The sequence below is a fragment of the Aotus nancymaae genome, unplaced genomic scaffold (genome assembly GCF_030222135.1).
Source record: "Aotus nancymaae isolate 86718 unplaced genomic scaffold, 86718_ANA_hifiasm-v0.15.2.pri h1tg000020l, whole genome shotgun sequence".
Taxonomy (NCBI): Eukaryota; Metazoa; Chordata; class Mammalia; order Primates; family Aotidae; genus Aotus; species Aotus nancymaae.
The window spans coordinates 52,477,864-52,500,574 of NW_026988432.1; the positions used below are offsets into that span (position 1 = coordinate 52,477,864).

General features: G+C 41.2%; 1 protein-coding gene across 3 annotated transcripts in view; it reads left to right on the top strand.

Moving 5' to 3' along the window:
• The window catches only part of OSBPL1A (oxysterol binding protein like 1A), a 242,792-nt gene that overhangs the window by 108,721 nt on the left and 111,360 nt on the right, over nt 1–22,711 (top strand). For 2 of the 3 annotated variants that reach the window (XM_012445007.3, XM_064379326.1), the window contains one exon: nt 9,379–9,485. In XM_012445007.3, the coding sequence (XP_012300430.3) occupies nt 9,379–9,485 (107 nt within the window). Of the gene's footprint in view, nt 1–9,378; nt 9,486–17,765; nt 18,382–22,711 lie in introns of those variants that run through there. The other variant, XM_021673898.2, reaches the window with a different exon arrangement.

Here is a 22,711-nt window from a genome sequence, read left to right on the forward strand (position 1 = left end):
TCTTTTTTTTTTTTTGAGACGGAGTTTCGCTCTTGTTACCCAGGCTGGAGTGCAATGGCGTGATCTCGGCTCACCGCAACCTCCGCCTCCTGGGTTCAGGCAATTCTCCTGCCTCAGCCTCCTGAGAGGCTGGGATTACAGGCACGCGCCACCATGCCCAGCTAATTTTTTGTATTTTTAGTAGAGACGGGGTTTCACCATGTTGACCAGGATGGTCTCGATCTCTTGACCTCGTGATCCACCCGCCTCGGCCTCCCCCCTTCTCTTTTCTTGTCTTTATTCTTTTTGTTCTTCATCCACAAATATACATCATTAATTCATTCAATTTCCCAAGACCCACCTTTGGAATCATCATACTTCTTCTTTCTCCAAATATATTTTGTGGGTCAGTTCTCCCATTCAAGTACTAACCAGGCTTGACCCTGCTTAGTTTCCAAGATTAGCTGAGATTGGGTGTGTTCAGGCCATGGACAGTCCGTTCTGTCTCTTAATATCTCTCTACTTTATTTCTCTTCCTATGTTCCCCTACCATTATGCTAAAATAGGCCATAACCATTTTTCCCATTGATTACCACAGCTTCTTGGCTGGCCACACTGCCTCCACTCCTTTTTTATTATTATTATGATTTTGAGACAGAGTCTTGCTCTGTCACCCAGGCTGGAGTGCAATGGCTGATCTCAGCTCATTGCAACCTCCACTTCCTGGGTTCAAGCAATTCTTTTGCCTCAGCTTCCTGAGTAGCTGGGATTATAGGCATGCACTACCACACCCGGCTAATTTTTGTATTTTTAGTAAAGATGGGATTTCACCATGTTGGCCGGGCTGGTCTTGAACTCCTGACCTTAGGTAATCTACCCACCTTAGCCTCCCAAAGTGCTGGGATTACAGGCGTGAGCCACTGTGCCCGTCCCTGCCTCCACTCTTACATTCTTTCATTTACCTGCATGGAATATTCCACAGAGTACTAGATGCCTCTGAAACACAAATTGGAATTGTCACAGCCTTAACAGAAGCATTCAGTACCTTAGGGTATAATCTGAACTCTAAGTCACTGAGTTTGTGACCTGTGCGTCTACTCACTTCAGCGGCTTCCTCTCTTACCTATTCCTTCCTTCCTTCTACACTCTGTGCAGCAACAGTGACCTTTTCTCGTGCATTTGGGTCTTAGCATATGTTGTTTCCAAGACATGAAATCTCACGTGTAGGTTACAGAAGCTTCTCCTTGACTTCTCTAAGACTAGGCCAAATGTTCTTAGGTGTTTTCAGATTACCCTGCACTTTCTCTACCATGGCACTAACCACTCTTTAGTGTAATGCTTCCGTTTCTCTCTCTGGGCAGGCCCTGCCTCCTCAGATGTTAGAAGGGACAGGAAGAGCAAGCAAAGGTACAGGCCACAACAGTTGCCCCTATTCAGGCCTGTTTGTACAGGGCACTGGAGAGCGAGCCTCTGTCTTTGGTCCAAGCCCTCTTTCAGGCAGCAAGGTTGAAGAGTCCAATAGGTGAGACAGTGTGGCTATGAGACTAAGTGATGTATTGCTCACTTTTACTTCTGCCAAAGTCTATTATATTATATTTTTGAGATGGAGTGTGGCCCAGGCTGGAGTGCAGTGGCACTATATCGGCTCACTGCAACCTCTGCCTCCAGGCTCAGGTGATTTTCCTGACTCAGCCTCCCGAGCAGCTGGGATTACAGGCAAGTACCACTTCATCCGGCTAATTTTTATATTTTTAGTAGAGACAGGGTTTCACCATGTTGGCCAGGTTGGTCTCGAACTCCTGGACCTCAGGTGATCTGCCTCGCTCAACTTCCCAAAGTGCTGGGATTACAGAGGTGAGCCACCATGCCCAGCCTATTTCTATCAAAGTCTAGAAGACAGGCAAGCATCATACTCTGAAGCTCTCTCAAGCACGCAGACTGGGTTAACTCTAACATGTCATCCAGTTCTACACCTTATTCTTTGTGGCACAGACCTTCTCAAGACTCCTCTCTTGACCTTGAGCACAGATGCCCTTTCTAGATCATATGTGGCTCAACCCTAGTTACCATTTACTTCATTAACTCTTTTTCTCATAAGGCCATTACCATAAGGTGATGAATCCACTGGACAATTCAATCAGAAGTGATGCAAATCCAATTATACCCTCTGATAAAGATTTTACTCAATTTGATTAAAATTAATCTTCCTTATTGCCTCACTTCATTTTCATTTGGAAGGGAGTGCAAAACACATCCTGTAGTTCTGCTGGCTTCTCTCCTGTTTTGTTTGACTTCAGGTCTTTGTGACTTATACTCTCTTTTCTAAATTTTTCTTTTTTTTGAAATGGAGTTTCACTCTTTGTCCAGGCTGGAGTGCAGTGGCGCGATCTTGGTTCACCACAGCCTCCACCTCCTGGATTCAAGCAGTTCTCCTGCTTCAGCCTCCTGAGTAGCTAGGATTACAGGCATGTGCCACCACACCTGGCTAATTTTGTATTTTTAGTAGAGAGGGGGTTTCTCCATGTTGGTTAGGCTGATCTTGAACTTCCAACCTCAAGTGATCCACCCGCCTTGGCCTCCCAAAGTGCTGGGATTACAGGTGTGAGCCACAGCCTCCCGGCCTCTCTTTTCTAAATTTTTAAATGTAAATCATTGCATTTGTCCCATATAATCATATCCTTCTCCTCTTACTCTTCTAAAGCCTCCCTTTGATCAGTATTATTCATTCAATAGGAATTGTTTTATTTTCCATTTTCCTTGCTAGACAGCAAGCTCTGTAAGGACAAAGACTGTCTGTTCTACTTACCCCTTTTTTTTCCAGCTCCTAGCTGGTGTCTGCCACGCAGTTGCCACTCCATATCTGGTAGATGAAATCTTCTCACCTCGCTAGAGTTCTAATTGATCATAGTCTGAAACTGTCTTCCCTCAGGACTAGTATTTTTGGCACTCTATTTTAGAGGTGTTTGTTTTATTGGATTTATATTTAGCGATAAAAAAAATGTTTCTTGTTCTTTAAGATCCAGCTCAAGTGCCACATCTTTTCATCAAACTACGGATTACTCTAGTCCATAATGTTAATGCTCTTCTCTGAAATTTTATTTTATTTTTTCATGAGTAGAATCTCTTAATGAAATTTTATTTTTTTTAACTTGAGATGGAGTCTTGCTTCGTCACCCAGGCTGGAGTGCTGAGGTGTGATCTTGGCTCACTGCAACCTCCACCTCCCAGGTTCAAGGGATTCTCCTGCCTCAGCCTCCCGAGTAGCTGGGACTACAGGGGCATGCCACCACGCCCAGCTAATTTTTTGTATTTTTAATAGAGATGGGGTTTCACTGTGTTAGCCAGGATGGTCTCAATCTCCTGACCCTGTGATCTGCCCGCCTCGGCCTCCCAAAGTGTTGGAATTACAGGCATGAGCCACCACGCCTGGCCTGAAATTTTAATATTTTTAAAAGTATGCACAACGTGCTCTGTAGTTATATCTCACAACATCCCAGATATTATCTTTTTATTATTCATTGAACACATGCCACTTTGAGCTATATATTTTATATCCTCCAGTGCAATGAATGTAAATTATATAGATGTAGATATTACAGATAAAATGGTAAGAGGTACTTCTTCAATGGATGATTGTATTCAAGGTAGTCATTTCAATTTGAACAAAAAATAGATATATTTTCAAGTTTTAGTTTTATGGAGTAGAAACTTTTAGAAGGTTAGTTGATTTTTATGTGCAAATATTTGCTCCTTGTTTTGAAAAGAGAGTACTGATTTTCTTTGAAGCATTTATATAATTTCAATCTGATGTGAAAGTCCATTTTAAAACAGATTTTGCTCATTCCGGTTAGATTAGGTCTTTCATATATATAGTCATTATGTATTGCATTTTTTTAAACACCACAAAAGAGAAATCACCCATTTTGTTATTTTCTATATTTCCTCTGATCTTTAGCTTTGTCACTGGATTTTGTAGTTTTTGGATTTAGTCTCTCTCCTATTTGTGTTTAATTATTTAAAAAAAAATGCCACACATATACATATTCAAGGTAGCACCATTACCAGCAGGGAAAGGATGAGGAAATAAAATGCCTTCATCTATTTTTTTTTCTTTTAACTTAACTTGTCGCAAATGGTGAGACTATTTCAGTTAAATGTTGAAAAACAGGCAAAATATATTTTCTTGTACACAAGTAAAAAACAAACTATAGTTAAAAATTACTTATTTCTCAATCTGCCCTAATCAACCAATCTATAGTAATATAAATGATAATGTTTTTATTTCATATTTTACCTGAAAAGAACCACAATTCTTTTAAGGTAAAATGTAATAACTTGAAGCCATTTGGATTCAGATTGTATTTTACATTAAAAGAATTATGGTAGCAAGGCATGGAATAAGGTATTTTATTAGTTTTCTTATTCATGTAATAAATATATAAATATTTGAGAGGTTATGTTTTTGGCAAAGCTCAGAGTTTGGATGGGGGTAAGGAGGTTTAGAGTTTACGGAGGGTTGCAGAGAGACAACATCCATACACTGCCTCATGGCCCTGTAACAAGTGGATGTGGCTGCTGTTGGAGTCCAGGAGCAGCTGCTGTCATGGCCCTGGTGATATTTTGTTGTTGTTTTTAGAGACAGGGTCTTGCTGTGTCACCCAGGCTGAAGTGCAGTGGTGTGATCATAGCTTATTGCAACCTTGAACTCCTGGGCTCAAGTGATCCTCCTGCCTTGGCCTCACACAGTGTTGTCGTTACAGGCGTGAGCCACAGCACCCAGCCTCCACAGTGATATTTAAGGAAGGCTTCCTGGGGGAGGATGGCAATTGAACTAGGCCTTGAAAGAAAATAATTTTTTTGTCAAATAGGGAAACTTCTGAATATGAATAATTATTATTTCCAATATTCAAGTAAGAGGGAACATTTTGAAGACTGTTTCTGGGCAAACAAACATTTCCAGGAGAACACTCTGGCTGAAACCAATTTAGTTTATTGAGCATCTTAAATGTTAGGCTAAGGAAATGTGGACTTTTATTTTTTTACAGTAGGAGAACAGTGGAGGTTGTCTGTACAAGAGGTTAATTTGTTCACACAAAGAAACAAGTGTTTTCCCACTATTTGAAAAACCCAATTAAAAATTGTTCAGTGTAATCATGAAAAATGACAGATTGTGAGCTTTTTATGTCTCTAAAGTTAAGCTTTTCCAATATGATCTTCTAACAGCTTTCATGACTTAAAAAACATTTTTAGTACAAAAAATAATTATTTTCCTGAAAATCAACAGTATCAGATTCTTATAGCAGGCCAAATAAAGCAACATACTGGCCTTTTTGCATTTATTCATGACAGTTTAGTCTCTAAATATTAACTGGCTAAAACATATTTGCAGTGATTCCCAGTTGGTCACTTTTCTAGAAGCTTAGCAGTTTTATTTTTTTTTAACGTAACAATATGTAAACATTCTATAAGAAGCATGCCAGGCCGGGCCCAGTGGCTCAAAATGCCTGTAATCTCAGCATTTTGGGAGGCCGAGGCAGGCAGATCACAAGGTCAGGAGATCAAGACCATCCTGGGCAACACAGTGAAACCCCGTCTCTACTAAAAATACAAAAAAATTAGCTGGGTGTGGTGGCATGACCCTGCAGTCCCAGCTACTCTGGAGGCTGAGGCAGGATAATTGCTTGAACCCAGGAGGCGGAGATTGCAGTGAGCCGAGATGGCACCACTGCACTACAGCCTGGGTGACAGTGTGAGACTCTGTCTCCAAAACAAAAAAGAAAAAAAAAGAAGAAGCATGTCAATGTGAGTTGAATGGGCCTGATGTGCTACATTGCAGTGTGGCATATGGCAGGGTTCAGCATTTCTTAAAAGGTTCCACTGTGGAAGTTCATTTCAAAAATCTTGTTTTAACACTAGCTTGTCAGAGAAATGAGGTAACTTTACATTTGACTCTTTTGGACAAAAGAATTCGACACTCTCTCAATGGTGGATTCTTATGAAAACTTCTCTTTATGGCCGGGGGTGATGGCTCACGCCTGTAATCTCAGCACTTTGGGAGGCCTAGGTGGGCGAATCACCTGAGGTCAAGAGTTCGAGACTAGCCTGGCCAACATGGTGAAACCTGTCTTTACTAAAAATAAAAAAATTAGCCAGGTATGGTGGTGCATGCCTGTAATCCCAGCTACTCAGGAGGCTGAGGTAGGAGAATTGCTTGAACCCAGGAGGCGAAGTTTGCAGTGAGCCGAGAATGCGCCACTGCACTTCAGCCTGGGCAACTCTCTCTCTCTCTATATATATATATTTGGGATATTTTTTGAAACCTTGCATTACCAGTATTTTCAAACACTTGTAAGTATTCCTAAGCATGTATTTGGACAATTAATGTTTGCTTCATGTTAACAAGTATCTAAAGTTTATGAAATATCTAAAACAGACAAAACAGCATATTAAGCTTAAGATGGTATTTAATACAAGAACTATATCTATGAATGGTTATGCTTCCATCTTCCTGTCATTTATGCCCTGAAAGTGGAAAATTACTAGATTACCCAGAAAATGTATGGAAGGCATAGGCTGTGTCTGTGTCTCCTGGTACATCTCCTCACAGTACTCAGTCCACAGTTCGTGTGAAACATCTGTTCAGGCACTATTTAAGTCATATGGCACCTAGCATATGGTACTCTCTTTTGCTATTTAGCAACTAAGTAGAGACTAAATCTTCACAATGTGTATCAGAGGTTCAAAATGAAAAATAAAGTCTGTAAAGTCAAATTTGTTTTAAAATATGGTAGTTTTCAATTAGCTTTATTAAGAATAGCTAGCAAGAGAAAACTGTTCCATAAGATATATTTCATAGGATGTAAACTGTGGTAAAATATCATTTGGCCTTCATATCCATATATATAATATATATATAATATAATTTTGCTTTCATATCCATATATACATAAAATATATATAAAATATCATTTGGCCTTCATATTCATATATATATAATATATATAAAATATCATTTAGCCTTCATATCCACATAAATATAATATTTATAAAAAATATTTTGCCTTCATATATATACACATACACACACACACACACACACACACACACACACACACACACACACACATATATATTTTTTTTTTTGAGATGGAGTCTTGCTCTTTCTCCCAGGCTGGAGTATAGTGGCACCTTCTTGGCTCACTGCAACCGCCACCTCCCAGGTTCAAGCGATTCTCCTACCTTAGCTGCCCGAGTAGCTGGTATTACAGGCACCCACCACCACACCCAGCTAATTTTTGTATTTTTAATAGAGATGGGGTTTCACCATGTTGGCCATACTGGTCTTGAACCATAGTATAGAAACTTGAACTCCTGGGCTCAAGGGATCCTCCTGCCTCTGCCTCCCAAGTTGCTGAGACTACAGGTGCACACCAACATGCCCAGCTAGTTTTTAAATTTTGTAGAGATGGAGTCTTGCTTTATTGCTGGGGCTACTCTTGAACTCCTGGCCTCAAGTGATCCTTTCATCTTGGCATCTCAAAGTGTTGGGATTAAACACATAAGCCACCATGCCTGGCCCTAGCTGTAATATTGTATCTTTTAACAAATCTTGTTCTGTCCCCACCTTTTCTTTATTTTTTGATGAAAAGATTTCTTTTTTTTTTTGAGACAGAGTCTCACTCTGTTGCCAGGCGCCAGGCTGGAGTGCAGTGGCACAATTTTGGCTCACTGCAACTTCCGCCTCCTGAGTTCAAGCAATTCTCCTGCCTCAGCCTCCCGAATAGCTGGGACTACAGGCACGCGCCACCACGCCCAGCTAGTTTTTGTATTTTTAGTAGAGACGGGGTTTCACCATGTTGACCAGGATGGTCTCTTGACCTCGTGATCCGCCTGCCTTGGCCTCCCAAAGTGCTGGGATTACAGGCTTGAGCCACTGTGCCCGGCCCGAAAAGATTTCTTAAATGTTAAGATTTTTAATTGATGGAAGGGACAGATTTAAAGGATCTTAATGTATAATTAACAAAACATCAGAAACCATTTCAACTAAGTACATTTTTTTTGCATTAATCTGGACATAACATTTTGCTTTTTTTTTTTTTTTTTAATAAGTAAATGGGTTAAGACTTTCTGTGAGGGACCAGGGCAGATACTGATACTACCATTTCTTTATTCCCAACTTAAACATATACTCAGTGGTACTGGACCTTTATAGGAACACATTTTTGAGAGTGAAAGACCTATTTCTGCCAAACAATGGTCCAAACAGGAAGTAGAGTTAATGCTGTCTTCAGATATGTTAGCCACCATGTCAACTATGGAATTATTTTTGTTTCTTTAGCACTTGCTTTTGAATAAAATTATTTATCTACAAAGGAAATGTTAATGTCTTATAAGGATTGCTATCAGTCCTTCCTGTCAGCTGTTCTTCTTAAACATTACATTGTTATTTAATTCCCATAAACTTTTTTTTTTAGTCTTGGTGCTTATAGGGCAGTGCTCCCCAACTTTGTTGGCACTAGGGACTGGTTTCATGGAAGACAATTTTTCCACGGGCTCAAGGGTAGGGTTGGGAGTGGGAGTGGGGAGATGGTTTCAATTCGGGCTGAAATTGTTCCACCTCAGATCATCAGGCATTAGATTCTCATGAGGAGCCCACAACCTAGATCCCTCGTATACACAGTTGGCAATAGGATTCGTGCTCTTGTAAGAATCTAATGCCGCCACTGATCTGACACTAGGCAGAGCTCAGGTTAGGTAATGCTTGCTCACCCTCTGCTCACCTCTTGCTGTGCAGCTCGGTTCCTAACAGGCCACAGAACTGTACCAGTGTGCATCCTGGGTTTGGGGACCCCTGTTGTAGAGTATAGACCTTTTTTAGGAGAAGTCTCCATTCTTTCTTTTTCTGTACCAATTTATGTGCCCTAAATAAAGTGTGTGCTTAATAAAGATGCCCAAGAAACATATGAGACCCGGCTTGGTGGCTCACGCTTGTAATCCCAGCACTTTGGGAGGCTGAAGTGAGCGGATCACCTCAGGTCAGGAGTTCAAAACCACCTTGGCCAACATTGTGAAACCCTGTCTCTGCTGAAAATACGAAAACAATTAGCCAGGCGTGATGGCCTGTGCCTGTAGTCCCAGCTACTTGGGAGGCTGATGTAGGAGAATCCATTGAACCTGGAGGTGGAGGTTGCAATGAGCCAAGATTGCTCCACTGCACTCCAGCCTGGGCCACAGAGTGAGACTCTATCTCAAAGGGAAAAAAAAAGAAACATATGATATGTTTTGCTTAAGATAGCTAGATGGAAAGATGAGGTTATTAGATATTAATATTTTTTTGGTCTTAGTTTACCTTAAGATTCCTTAAAATCACACTCACTATATTTATTTTTTTATTTATAGAAATGCTTCCATCATTTCTTCAGAAAGTTGAAGTTGTCTCAGAAGCCTCTAGAGAGACTTGTGTAGCTTTGAGTGATTGCCTTAATCTCTTCACTAAACAAGAAGGGGTAGGTAGTTCAGAATTCAATTTGTAAAATAATTGTTTGGATGTTGCTTGCGTAGTTGTCCATGAAGTCATTGCTTTCAAATTGTTCAAAGGTAGGAAAAAATTAGTATTAACAAAGAAAATGAAAGCTTCATTTGTCACCAAAATTTATAACTTGTCTATTATTGATGAAGCAGGATGAAATAACTTATGTTCATGTCTTTTGAATTTGTTGATGTGGCCATATTTAATAGGTATATTTAAAATTGATCTATCAGGATTGTTGTGACATTTCAATAGGAGAGATGTGAAAATATTCTAGAAACAGAAGGGCTTTATATTTTAAAAAAACTTTTATTTAGAAAATAGAGTGCTATCATACTTATCTGTGTAAACTAAGCTCAATGGATTAAATATCTTTAGTGTTCTTTCCCCTCACTCTCTTACCCTTCAACAGTTTGCCATTTGCTTTTCTGAATATGAGGAAAGGCTGAGTACAGTGGCTCAGGCCTGTAATTCCAGCACTTTGGGAGGCCAAGGCAGGCAGATCACCTGAGGTCGGAAGTTAGAGACCAGTCTGGCCAAAATGATGAAACCCTGTCCCTGCTAAAAATACAAATATTAGCCAGGCATGGTGGCACGTGTTTGTAATTCCGCTCCTTGGTTAGCTGAGGCAGGAGAATCACTTGAGCCTGGGAGGCAGAGGTTGCAGTGAGCCAAGATTGTGCCACTGTACTCTATCCTGGGTGACTGAGTGAGACTCCATCTCAAAAAAAAGATTAGCCTGAGAATCGCTTGAACCCAAGAGGCAGAGGCTGCAGTGAACCAAGATCGCGCCATTGTACTCCAGTGTGGGTGACAGTGAGACCCTGTCTCAAAAAAAAAAAAAAAAAAGAAAACCAAATGTGAGTAAAGGACTGAAAAGTTGTAAGGATATGTTTTGGTTGCCAGAACTAGGATTTTTCTTGTTTTATTGTTTTTCCCCTCATTTTTGTGACTTTAATGTAAGTCAAGTGTCAATAGGCTTTCTTTGCATTTTGTGTATATATATATATATATATATATAATATTCAGTATTTTAGTTAAGTTACCAGATTTCTTATTCTTGTTATAGTTTACTTGTACCTTTTGGTTAGAGATTAGGTTTCAGTAAAAGAAGATAGATGAAATGGTTTTATATACGTTCCTCTAATATGTAAAGATCTAAAATTTTATTTTCTCGTGATTACAAAAGGATCCTTATGAATTCATATACAGTTTGTTTTTTTTTTGAGATAGGGTCTCATTCTTTTGCCCAGGCTGGAGTACAGTGGCACAGTCATGGCTCACTGCAGCCTCAGCTTCCCAGGCTCAAGTGATCATGCCACCTCAACCTCACAAATAGCTGGGACTACTGGCATGCACCACCACGCCCAGCTAATTTTTTTTTTTTTAAGAGATGGGGCCTTTCTATGTTGCCCAGCTTTGTCTTGAACTCCTGGATGCAAGCCATCCGCCCGACTTAGCCTCCTGAAGTGCTGGCATTACAGGCATGAACCACCATGGCAAGCATATACAAATTTTTAAATGCTGTGTTTGCTATATGTAGCACAAATTCCATATATTAGTTTATTTGGAGAATAAGACAAATATGGAAATAATAATCATTTAAAACAAACTTACCAAAAGTCTTTTAATAGAATTGTATTAACTATCACAGGAAAACATAATTGTTCATTAAACATTGCGAATGGTTGATTTTTTAATACTGTTTGAAAATATCCCTCCTCAGCACTTCTATTTTTGGTGGTTTGCAAATTTCATGTGCAAGTTTATTTAAATAACAGATGATTTCATGTTCTAAATAAATCTGAAGAGGATGGTTGCATTTCAAAATATCTTTGAAATTAATAAATTATGATGTCATAGGAGTCATGAAATATTTAGTGCATTGTAAAACCACATTTCACTCATGTCTCATGTGGTATCTGATAAATTTATTGATAGCTTTCTTGTTCTAGAGATGTATGGTTTTAAGGCTGAACATTAGATTGGAAGTAATGTGATAATTTTGTGCATGTTTAATTTCTGGAGGAATCAAACTATTCTATTTTTTAAACTATCTGCTTAAAAAAAATAGCCTAATTCTTTCTTTTTGTGAAAATCTAGATGTGTAAGAGTGTTAGCCTAAAGTTTAGGCTAACTGACCTCTTTTAGCCTCTTAAATTTGTCGTGAGTATTAAATAAGATAATATAAGCAAAATACTTAGCACAATACCAGACACATAGTAAGCTCTGAATAAAAGTCAACAGTTATCGTAAAATCTTATCTAATTAACATTTGTAGCCTCTCTTTTCTGATAGTATCTCGGAGCTTTTGTGTGTGTAACTTTGGATTTATCTTGTTTTGGGAAGAGGTAGCATTGTCTAAAGAACTTTTATTTGACCACTACCATTGAGATGATCGTGTTGTGTTTCCATCCTTATTATTTAAATGACAAGGCTACTTCACTTCTCTGAACCTTGCTGTCTTCATCTGTTAAATAAGGGAGACCATATAGCAAGCTGTTAGAAGCACTGTTCTGAAAGTCTGATGGACCTGTTTTAAATCTCAGTCTTTTTCTAACTTGTCTCCAACTGTGGGACAAGTTTCTGTAAAATGAAAATAAACACCTCTGAGTTGGGTGTGGGCGTCAACTATATGTAGATGAATGATACATATATAGAGTATGTTAGCATACTGCGTGGAACACAGTATTCCATTTAGTAACTAGCATTTAATGTTTCAAACTTTTGGAGTATCTAAGATATCTTTTCTGTAATTATAAAATACTAACTCCATGAAACACTTAGAATCCATGGATTTCCTTCTTAACAATAAGATAAACAGTGAGAAGTCACCACAAAATATTTGAAAGGTAAGTGGCATTTCTGAAGTTAGTCTTTCAAATGCATAAGGATTACAACATAGGAATTTAATAGCATAATCGAGGTCAGAGTGGTGTAATTATGTGCTGTAATGCCTTATTTATCTGCAATTGTAAATTACATTTCTATTATCTGGAAATTTTATTTAAAGAGCAGGCATAAGCTTTGAAGTCCTCCAGACCTGGCTTTAATTCCTGGCTCTGCGATATTTGCTCTCTTTGACTCTTTAAAATACAATCTCCTTTTTAAAATGGTGACCACCCAAAAGGGATTGTTTTGAAGAGTAAAGGAGATTATGTTGGTAAAACACCTCTGTAGGGCCTGGCACAAAACAGGGATCCAGTAGCTATACGTGACCCCAGCCCCAACAGCAGCAACGCTGTTTTTATTCTAGTCTTTTTTGATGGCAGTTATTCTAAATGTTTCACATCTTAACCTAAAATTTTAAAACTTACTTTTATGTTTCTTTCATTTTTTTTTTACAAGCCCTTGTCAGGCCATAATTTTATGTTTTCTAGGTGTCTCGAGAGTGGCCTTTTGTATGTCAGTAATTACTCTGCGCCTTAATACAGAGGTGCCCTCAGGGGATAATGTTTATATGAGTCCTTGTTTTTCTACTAAATGGCCTGGTCCTGCCAATGCTTTTTGAACTCTTGTTTGCTCTTTATAGGTTTTTAAAAATTACCCCTCTTGACTTTTCCAATTAACTGTGTACTTGCCTCTAGCAGTGGAATACTGATGCCTTCTGATTTACTCTTTCTAATCTCCTATTTAAAAGAAAATCAGATAACCAAACTCCATAAAATTATGTCCAGTCAGAGTAAACTAGCTCTCTGTGAGAATCTTGGGGGTTTACAGTGTATGCAGGCCTTCATTGCCTTCTATTTCTGTGGTATGTGGGTGTTTTTTGCTTATTTGAGGATGTACTGATATGACCTACATAATCGAGGTTTTCATCGGAGCTATAAATAAATGAGGCAATATTGCAGGCAGATTTTATTTGTAAATAAAACTGCTTACGGCCGGGTGCAGTAGCTGATGCCTGCAATCCCAGCACTTTGGGAGGCCAAGGTGGGCGGATCACCTGAGGTCTGGAGTTTGAGACTAGCCTGAATAACATGGTGAAACCTCATTTCTACTAAAAATACAAAAAAATTAGCTGGGCATGGTGGTGCGCACCTATAATCCCAACTATTTGGGAGGCTGAGGCAGGAGAATCACTTGAACCTGGGAGGCAGAAGTTGCAGTGAGCTGAGATTGTACCATTGCACTCCAGCTTGGGCAACAAGAGCAAAACTCCATCTCAAAAAAAACCAAAAAACAAACAAAACTGCTTATGCTGTTGAGAAAACGGCAATATAAAAAATAATTGATAAAGTTTGTGGTTGCTCTACTAAAGAAAAACCTAGATACTGTTTTTAGGGTGGTTTTCTTAGAAACAGTAAACAGAATGTGAGTGCTGTGTCTTTTCTTACCCTGGTCTGAGAGTTCCATTCAAAAGGCCAGAAACTGGTTTCTGGAATTTCTATAGTGTTCCTTGCCAGAGGATGCCCTCCTCATTTTGTGTACTATCAAGCTTCCATGATGTTAGTTATACCAATTTTTCCAAGGTAGGAACTGTCCATTTAAAGTTAGTATAAGCTCACTTATCAAGTGTTTAATACATATTTCATGTTAAATCTCCTGACTGCTGAAGAGCTGTGACCCAACTGTATGACTGGAATGAGAGTGGTGCTGGTCAGGTGTGGTGGCTCACACCTGTAATCCCAGCACTTTGGGAGGCTGAGGCGGATGGATCACCTGAGGTTAGGAGTTTGAGACAAGCCTGGCCAACATGGTGAAACCCCATCTCTACAAAAAATTAGCTGGGCATGGTGGTGGGTGCCTATAATCCCAGCTACTCAGGCTGCTGAGGCAGGAGAATCACTTGAACCCAGGAGGCGGAGGTTGCAGTAAGTTGAGATCGCACCATTGCCCTCCAGCCTGGGTAACAGAGCGAGACTCCATCTCAAAAAAAAAGAGTGGTACTAATTTTGTGGTATATGTACCATATGCCATTGGAACTATCTGAAGGGTTAGAATTCTATGCTGCTTCTCTGGACCAGATGCTAGTATCTTTGAAGTGAAATCATGTGTTCATGTGGACTTACAGCTCTACAAAGTCATGATCTTTTCCATTCATTTTACTTCCTGTGCTCTCAGGCAGTCCTGTAGTCGTTTTGTGACCCTGATCTCTTTTGTTTCCTAGTGTTCTTAACAGCTCTTTTGGGCCCACACTGCTCTCTGGCCCTCTGTCTCTGCAGTCCACTCAGATCTCCTTCCACTCCAAGCAGAATTCCTTTGTTAAACGTGAGCCAGTCACTGTATATGGCTCCACTCCCTTCACTCCAGTTTTAATCTGCATCTGCTCTTATCCTTTCTTCTTGCCTTTTGCTGGAGGCATCTGTCTCCTTCCATTCTGCTTCTCTGGGGACCTTGCTTCAAAAAATAGCTCCTCTCTTTGGAATTCTCTACCCTCTTATTTATAGCTTTTGTCTATCTCCCTGCATCCTTTTCCAATGCCATTCTTGAAAATGTGATACTTTCTGTTTCTACTTCTTCATTCCCAGCTAGTCCACCGAAATTGTTCTTGCCAATATTTCCTTATTGCTAAATCAGAAGACATTTAAAAATTGTCTTGCTTGTCCTCTGAAGGGCCTGGCAGGTGACTGCTTCCTGCTTTTTGGAATTCCACAGTGGCTTCCACAATGCTACCTCTTTTGGCTTCTCCTTCCTTTGTAGCAGCTCCCTCTCAGTTACCTTTTTTTTTTCCTTTTGAGACGGAGTCTCACTGCGTTGCCCAGGCTGGGGTGCAATGGCTCTATCTTGGCTCACTGCAACTTCAGCCTCCCGGCTACAAGTGAGTCTCCTGCCTCAGCTTCCCAAGTAGCTGGGATTACAGGCACATGCCATCACGCCCAGCTAATTTTTTGTATTTTAGTAGAGATGGGGTTTCACCATGTTAGCCAGGCTGGTCTCAAACTCCTAACCTCAAGTAATTCGCCTGCCTAGGCCTCCCAAAGTGCTGGGGTTACAGGCGTGAGCCACATGCCTAGCCTCAGTCACCTTCTAAAGCATCTTTTCATCTGCCTATGCCTTATATATTAGTATTCCCTAGGTTTCTGTGAGTGGCCTTCTCACTCCTCGCATTCTCCCTGGTTGATCTCGCCTACTCCTTTAACTAGAATTCCATGATGACTCAGATGTCTCTACCTCAGACCTCTCCTGAGTTCTGATCTAGTATATCCAGCTGCCTTTTGAACATTTACATATGCTTATATCAGAAGCATTTCAAAACGAATGTGTCTCAGACTGAGTTATCCATTCAACTCACAGACTTGCCACCCATTCAGTAATTCAGGCTAGGATCATGGGAACCGGCTTTGGTCCATCCTTCTTCTTCCTTCTTCTTCCCTATCTTTAATCAAGTCCTGTCAATTTGATTTTTTTTTTTGAGAAAAAGTCTCGCTCTGTCACCCAGACTAGACGGGTTCCAGCAATTCTCCTGCCTCAGCCTTCCGATAGCTGGGATTACAGATGCCTGCCACCATGCCCTGCTAATTTTTGTATTTTCAGTAGAGACAGGGTTTTACCATGTTGGCCAGGCTGGTCTAGAACTCCTGACCTAAAGCAATCTGCCTGCCTCGGCCTCTCAAAGTGCTGGGATTACAGGCGTGAGCCACCACGCCCAGCCCAATTAGATTTTTTTGTATCTTGGTTGCCTATCTCCCTTTAGTCTTTCTTCCCTGACCCCAGCATGCAGTTCCCCATTGCTGTTCTGTGAGATAAATTCTCAAGCTTGCTCTGCTGGTTGACTGTGACCATTTCCTCATCCAGGCTCCACCCTTCAAAATTAGGTGAGGTATCCCTGCTGCTCCGTGAGTTCCTTGCTGTCAGAGCATTTATCATATTGTATAATTTTATGTTCACAAACTGGAGCTTCCTAAGGAAGCAACTGTATGGTAGTTATTTTTGTAGCTTGGTACTTGGCATGTGGTAGCTGGTGAATAAATATTTGAATGAATGAATAATGAATGTACAAAGGGAAAAATTCAGGCTTTGGATCAGACCAATCTGGATCTAAACTCTGCTATCTCGACCTTAAGCAAATCAATATATGTTTAGGAATTCTGTTTCCAAATCTGAAATTGAGCATATGTATGTGTCATTTTATGTGAGGTGCTTCAGTACAGTACCTGGTACATTTAGGGGCTCTGTACATTGCCTTTTAAAACAAGAAGGTAATTTGTTGTTCATTGTTTTGCTACCTAGTACTACTTTTATAAACTGAATTCATTCTCTAATTTTCAGGGCCTAGGGAGAGATTCTGTAGCAGGGACTCCTCTTTCCATATGTGGTTTTTCCAAATACAGTAACAGTTATTACTTAGAGTGAAAAAAGAGAAAGAAACGGACTTTTCAAAGACGCCATGATGTTGGGCATGGTGACTCATGCCTCTAATCCCAGCACTTTGGGAGGCCGGGACGGGCGGATTGGTTGATGCCAGGAGTTGGAGACCAGGGTGATAGCAAAACCCCATCTCTACTAAAAATACAAAAAATTAGCCGGGCGTGGTGGCGCAGGCCTGTAATCCCAGCTACTCAGGAGGCTGAGGTATGAGAATCGCTTGAACACAGGAGGTGGAGATTGCAGTGAGCTGAGATTGAGCCACTGCACTCCTGCCTGGGGGACAGAGCAAGACTCTGTCTCCAAATAAATAAATAAAAATAAAAACAAAGATGCCATGAAACCTCACTGACATTCATTCCCAATTTTCCCAGCATGGCCTGGAATGGTCTTTAACACATTCTAGGTCTGTAGAACAATTACAGCTACCACCGATGACAGTGGGACTTAAAGTACCTAAGATCTTGCGAAAGAAGTATTTAATTTTGTCAATTTTTACTCTGAACTCCGTAAAGTATGAGGACAGATTTATACACTTTAATAAGGTGAAAGGTTTAAAACATGGGAACAAAAAGATTTTTTCCCTTCCATCACAGTGTTATAGTTAACCATACATTTCATTAACCTGAACATCGCACTTAAGTGTGGTATTTGGGTGGGTGGGTTTTCCTGCCCTCTGAACCTTTGCCCTTCAAGCTTGGCTGGAATAATTTTATGTAAGTAGGTTTCATGGTAGTAGGATTAATACCGTCGTTTTCCTCGTTGCTCAGTGTCCCAACTATGGTATAAACAACTATGTGAAGACTGCCTTTCAGTCTTGGTTTTGGAACCCTAAACGCGAACCCTTCAGCATAAGCCTGAGTAAGTGACAGGCAGGACTGGAGAGAAGATTCCTTTGCTTTCCAGAGTTTCCCGATGGGCGGTCTGGCAAAAAGAAATAAAAAAGTTGCCAGGGCCGGTGTCTCCAGGAAAGGGCCGAGCGCACAGCCGCTCTAGGACCTCGCAGGCGCCTCGCCGCGGCGCTCGCGCAGAGCCCAAGGAGCAGTCCCGGACCTCTCTACTCCAAGGGCCGTGCAGGCTTCCCCAGCTGTCCCTACCTGCGCCTCCGCCCGCCAGCGGCGCTGGGGAAGGGGAGGAGCGGCCCGGACGCCGCCAGCCGCGCGCAGGGAGCCGCCCGCCGCAGGCCTCGCCGCCGCCTGCCCGCGCTCTCCCCGCGAGCCCCGGAGGGCGGGTCTGCGGCCGAGCCAGCGGCGGCAGAGGGGCAGCGCGGACCTCTGCGGCCCGGGCGGGCGCGGTGCGGGAGTCCTGGGCCGCTGGCGGGCCCCACCTCTACCCGACCTCGCTGGGGGAGGCGGGCGCTGCTGCCCAGCAGGAGCCGGAGGCGGGCCGCGCGAAGGTGACTTAGGGAGACCTTGCGGGCCGCCCTGGGTCGCGCCTCCGGGATCGGCTCGGCTCGGCTCGACTGGAGGGGAGGGGGAGGAGGAGCAGGCCGGGCGCATTCGCGCTGGAGCTACAGAGGAGCGCTGGGTGGAGCGCGCCAGCCGGGGTCCACGGATCTGGCCCAGGTGGGTGGGTGTATTTGCAGCTCGGTGGCTTTGCAGGGCAGCCTGGGGCCACGGAGGACGCCGAGGGAGGGAGCGGGGAGAGCGGCCAGACTTGATCCAGGGATGTAAGTAGATCCAAGAATAGTTGGACGTGTGTGTGCAGAGCCGGGTGCAGCCGCGGGCGCGTGGGGAGGGGCGCACCAGCCGGGAGACCCGGCTCTCTTCCCAGCGCGGGTCTCCCTGCCGTGGGGTTCCTGCAGGAAGAGCCCCTGGGGAAAAAGCCCGTGGACCGATGTGTTTTTTAGTTGAGTATTAGTATTAGGTCAAGTAGGGCTGGAGTGGGAGGAGTAAGACAGTGAAAGACATTATTGTCCTAAATAACCTTCCAAGTTAGTGATTTTTCGCATGGCTCTGCTCCGGCTGACATTGAGATGAACTTACCAGCCGCTGTTTAGAAGCCACTGAAATTCCAAGAATACGAAAAGTGCCGAGCGGATTAAGGAAAGAAAGGGAAATTCTGTTTGTGTTGGGGAATGGGGAGAGGTGGCTTTTAACTTTAATGTTTTGATTAAGGATTTTTGATTACTCACAGGCTTTCTTTGTAGCCTAAACCAGTGGGGAATCACGTTTCCTAGCATTCAGAGCATGTGGCTAGTTGTTTTGTGCTTTCTGTTGTGCTGGATTTTTCTGGGTTTGGAGAGAGGGTGGTAGGGAGAAGAAGATGCCAGGGAAGAGCTTAGTACAGCTTTTCTGAGTTATTAAGGCTCTTAAAAGTTTCTTAATTTTAATTAGGTTCAAAGACTGAAGGCATTGCTTAGCAGGAATCTTTTTCGAGAGAAAAATGCTTGAAATGCGTGTTGGTGGAATAATGTGTAGGCTGGAATACGGGGCGTGGTGGGGGGGGTGTCTCAATGTAAACTTGCTTTCCATTTTGAGGACACACCGAAGTTAATCTCCCCTCCAAATCACATTTGGTTTTTTAGCTCCTAAGCTGATGTCTTCGGCAAGGTAACTCAATTTCTGTTTAGCAGGTGATTAATGTGAGCATAAAGACCAGGTAGCTATTTCAGCCTCTGTCCCAGTGCTACTTTTGCTAGACGAATTTTAAAGGAACTTGTATCAATCTGAATATAGTTGTTGGACTCTAGTCTCACCTCTTTAGAAACCCTTTAAAGGTTAAATTGAGGAGGTTGGTTTGACGGTAAAGGTGACCCATGTAATTTCTTTACCCCCAGTTTTGTGCCCTGCAAAACAGGGGGAAGTAAAAAAGCCTGTTAGGTTTTCCATATTAAAGCAAAGGTCTTACTAATATTCAAGGTAGTTTATAAATAGTTTGAGCATGTTTTAAATATTGTGCATAACTGAGAAAATATGCAACATCATAATCTAAGCTCTATGTACAGTTTTTGACATTTATCATTTACATTCTTTATAAAAAGGTTGGCTAAACTTACTACTTCTGTCATTCAAATATATGACTGTTTATCAGCTTTCTGAGGATTAGAATCAATATTTTAATTCCGCTAATAGAAATTCAGAATTGTGATTTGGTCCACATTATTCAACAGATATTCCTAAAATTTTCAGTTTATTTTACATAGAGTCCAGAGATACAGTTACAAATTAATTTTGGAAGCAGCTGGAACATAAGTTATGAATAAAACGAAGTTTATGTGAACTGAAGCTGGATTTCATTGTGATAACTTTTGGGGAATTTTTGAAGAAAAATTCATAAGATTCATAATGCTAATTATAAAACCTTACATAAGGTTTTAATTAGCATGGCGTGTGTGTGTGTGTGTGTGCATGCACGCGCGTGTTAGGTTGTCATGCTTGATGTGACTCAAGATCTATCCTGATAAGTTTTTGTATCCCACGATGATACCAAGACTATAATCTGCATGTGATTGTGTTTTGTCTTATTCCCTATCATGTTCCCAATGTGGAATGCAGTGCCTGGCTTGTACGCTGATGAATTTTGCGTGAGTTATATAGGCAGACATAATTTTCCTTTCATTTTAACTTCAGAGTCTTAAGGGTGTAACCCCTATACATTTTTATAATGGACCATTGAGGATTTAATGTCTATTACGGTCTGTGACTTTTTTTTTTTGAGTCATTTGATAAATATTTATAGATTGCTTACCTTATAAGAGACTGCTAGACCAGTCTGTCTTCATCAAACTAGATTACAAATCTATTTAGTCATCTGACTTATACAGGAGTCAGATAACTAAATAGATTCTTACAGAAGATACAACATATCCAGAAGCAACAGAAGAAGGTAAATTTTAGCAAATCGCTTATTAAGACTGGAATGGAGGGAAAGAATAAAGAGTCCAGTCTAAAAGCTAGAAGCAGGGTCCTTTTGAAGGACTTTGTAAAGTATGCTTATACAGTTCAAAATCTTGGGCAGTTGGAGTCACTGAAAGATTTTAATCAGATTTAATGAGATTTGCTCCTTATGAGAAGGATTAGAGAGGAGCACTGGCCTGCAAACAGGACAACCAGGTGCAGGAACTCAAGAGAGATAATCAGGGACTGAACCAAGTTAGTGACTGGAGAAGGGAAGTGAAGGAGATTGGAGAGTAGAGGGATGCTTCAGAAACACACGACATGACTAGGAGCTGGTACTGCAGGGAATGTGGGGAATGAAGGTGGAGCCATAGGTGACACCCAGGATTATGGCACAAGTCACACTGATTAGAAGGTGATTAAGGCAGGGAATTGAGGGAATGTGGAAAGATGAGTTGCCTTTGGACATGCTGATGTTCAAGTAAGGTTGTTCTTAGGTGTCTGATAAAAATTTGGGAATCATTAGCATTGGGAGTCACCTAAGTAAACATGGTAATTGAGGTCAAAGGAATGAATAATCTCACCTGGGAGAAGACACTTGGACAAGTTTGAAATCAAAAGATTGAATATGACACTTGAAAGACAAGTAGAAGAAAGGGAGCCAGTGGAGATGACTGGGAAAAGGCTCCCAGAGAGGCAGGAGAAGCTCTAGAACAGGGGAGGTCAGGGGAGACTAGCCACCCAGAGGACGGGTAAGAACTGAAACATGCCCATTGTATTTGGTAACCAGGTGGTCATTAGAATCTTTTTTTTTATTAAAAAAAAAAGGGGGATACATTTGCAGAACATGTAGGTTTGTTACATAGGTATACATGTGCCGTGTGCTTGGTCATTGAAATCTTTGATGACAGAAATTTTAGAAGTTTCACATAGTGCCAGGTGCGGTGGCTCACATTTGTAATCCCAGCACGTTGGGAGGCTGAAGCAGGTGGGTCTCCTTAGCGCAGAAGATTGTGAGCTCAGGTGAATCTCCTTAGCGCAGGAGATTGTGAGCTCAGGTGGATCTCCTTAGCTCAGCATTGGCAGCATGGCAAAACTCTGTCTCTACCAAAAATTACAAAAAATTAGCTGGGTGTGATGGTGTGCACCTGTGGTCCCAGCTACTTGGGTGGCTAAGCTGGGAGGATCACTTGGGCCTGGGAAGGGGAGGTTGTAGTGGACTGAGATTGCACTACTGCACTCCAGCCTGGGTGACAAAGTGAGACCCAGTCTTAAAAATAAACACAAAACAGGGAAGCTTGACGTAGGAAGAAGCCAGATTGCAGTGTGCAAAGGAGTAAATGTGAAGGGAGTGAGGAAACAAATGATGAAGATAGATGTTGTAGACATTCATAATCTGTGAATGATTGTAATTTTATTCCTTTCTTTCCATTCTTATACTTTTCATTTCTTTTTGTTATTCTTAATTTATTGGCTAGGGCCTTCAGGGCAATGTTGAATAGAAGCTGAGATGGTAGGAATTCATGTTCATCCCTGATGTCTTTTAAAAAAAGGCATACCTCTAACTTCTAATGATTCACTGTTAAGAATGGTAGTTAACAAATATGATTTACTAGATTTAAAATTTCCTTTCATTCTTATATTGTTGAATTTTTTTTTTATCATTAAGGGGTGTTGAGTTTTATCAGATGTTCTTTGGTGTCTATTTAAAGGGTTGTATGGTTTATTAAATTTGTTAAGCTGGTAAATGATGTATTTGGACTTTTTCTAGTGATAAGCCAGCCATTCTTGTCTACTTGGAATAAACCTAATTTGGTTATGATGTGTTATCTTTGATATTCTAGTCAATTTGGTTTCCTTTGGATTTTAGTATCTATTTTAGTATGTATGTTTATAAGTAAGACTGACTTGTAATTTTCTTTTTTTGTGCTGTCATCATTAGGGTTTAACATCAAGGTTATACTGACCTCATAAAGTGAATTCAGGAGTATTCCCTCTTTTGCTGTTTTGTATAAAATCGAAATGATCTGTTCCTTGAAAATTTAGAACTTTCTTA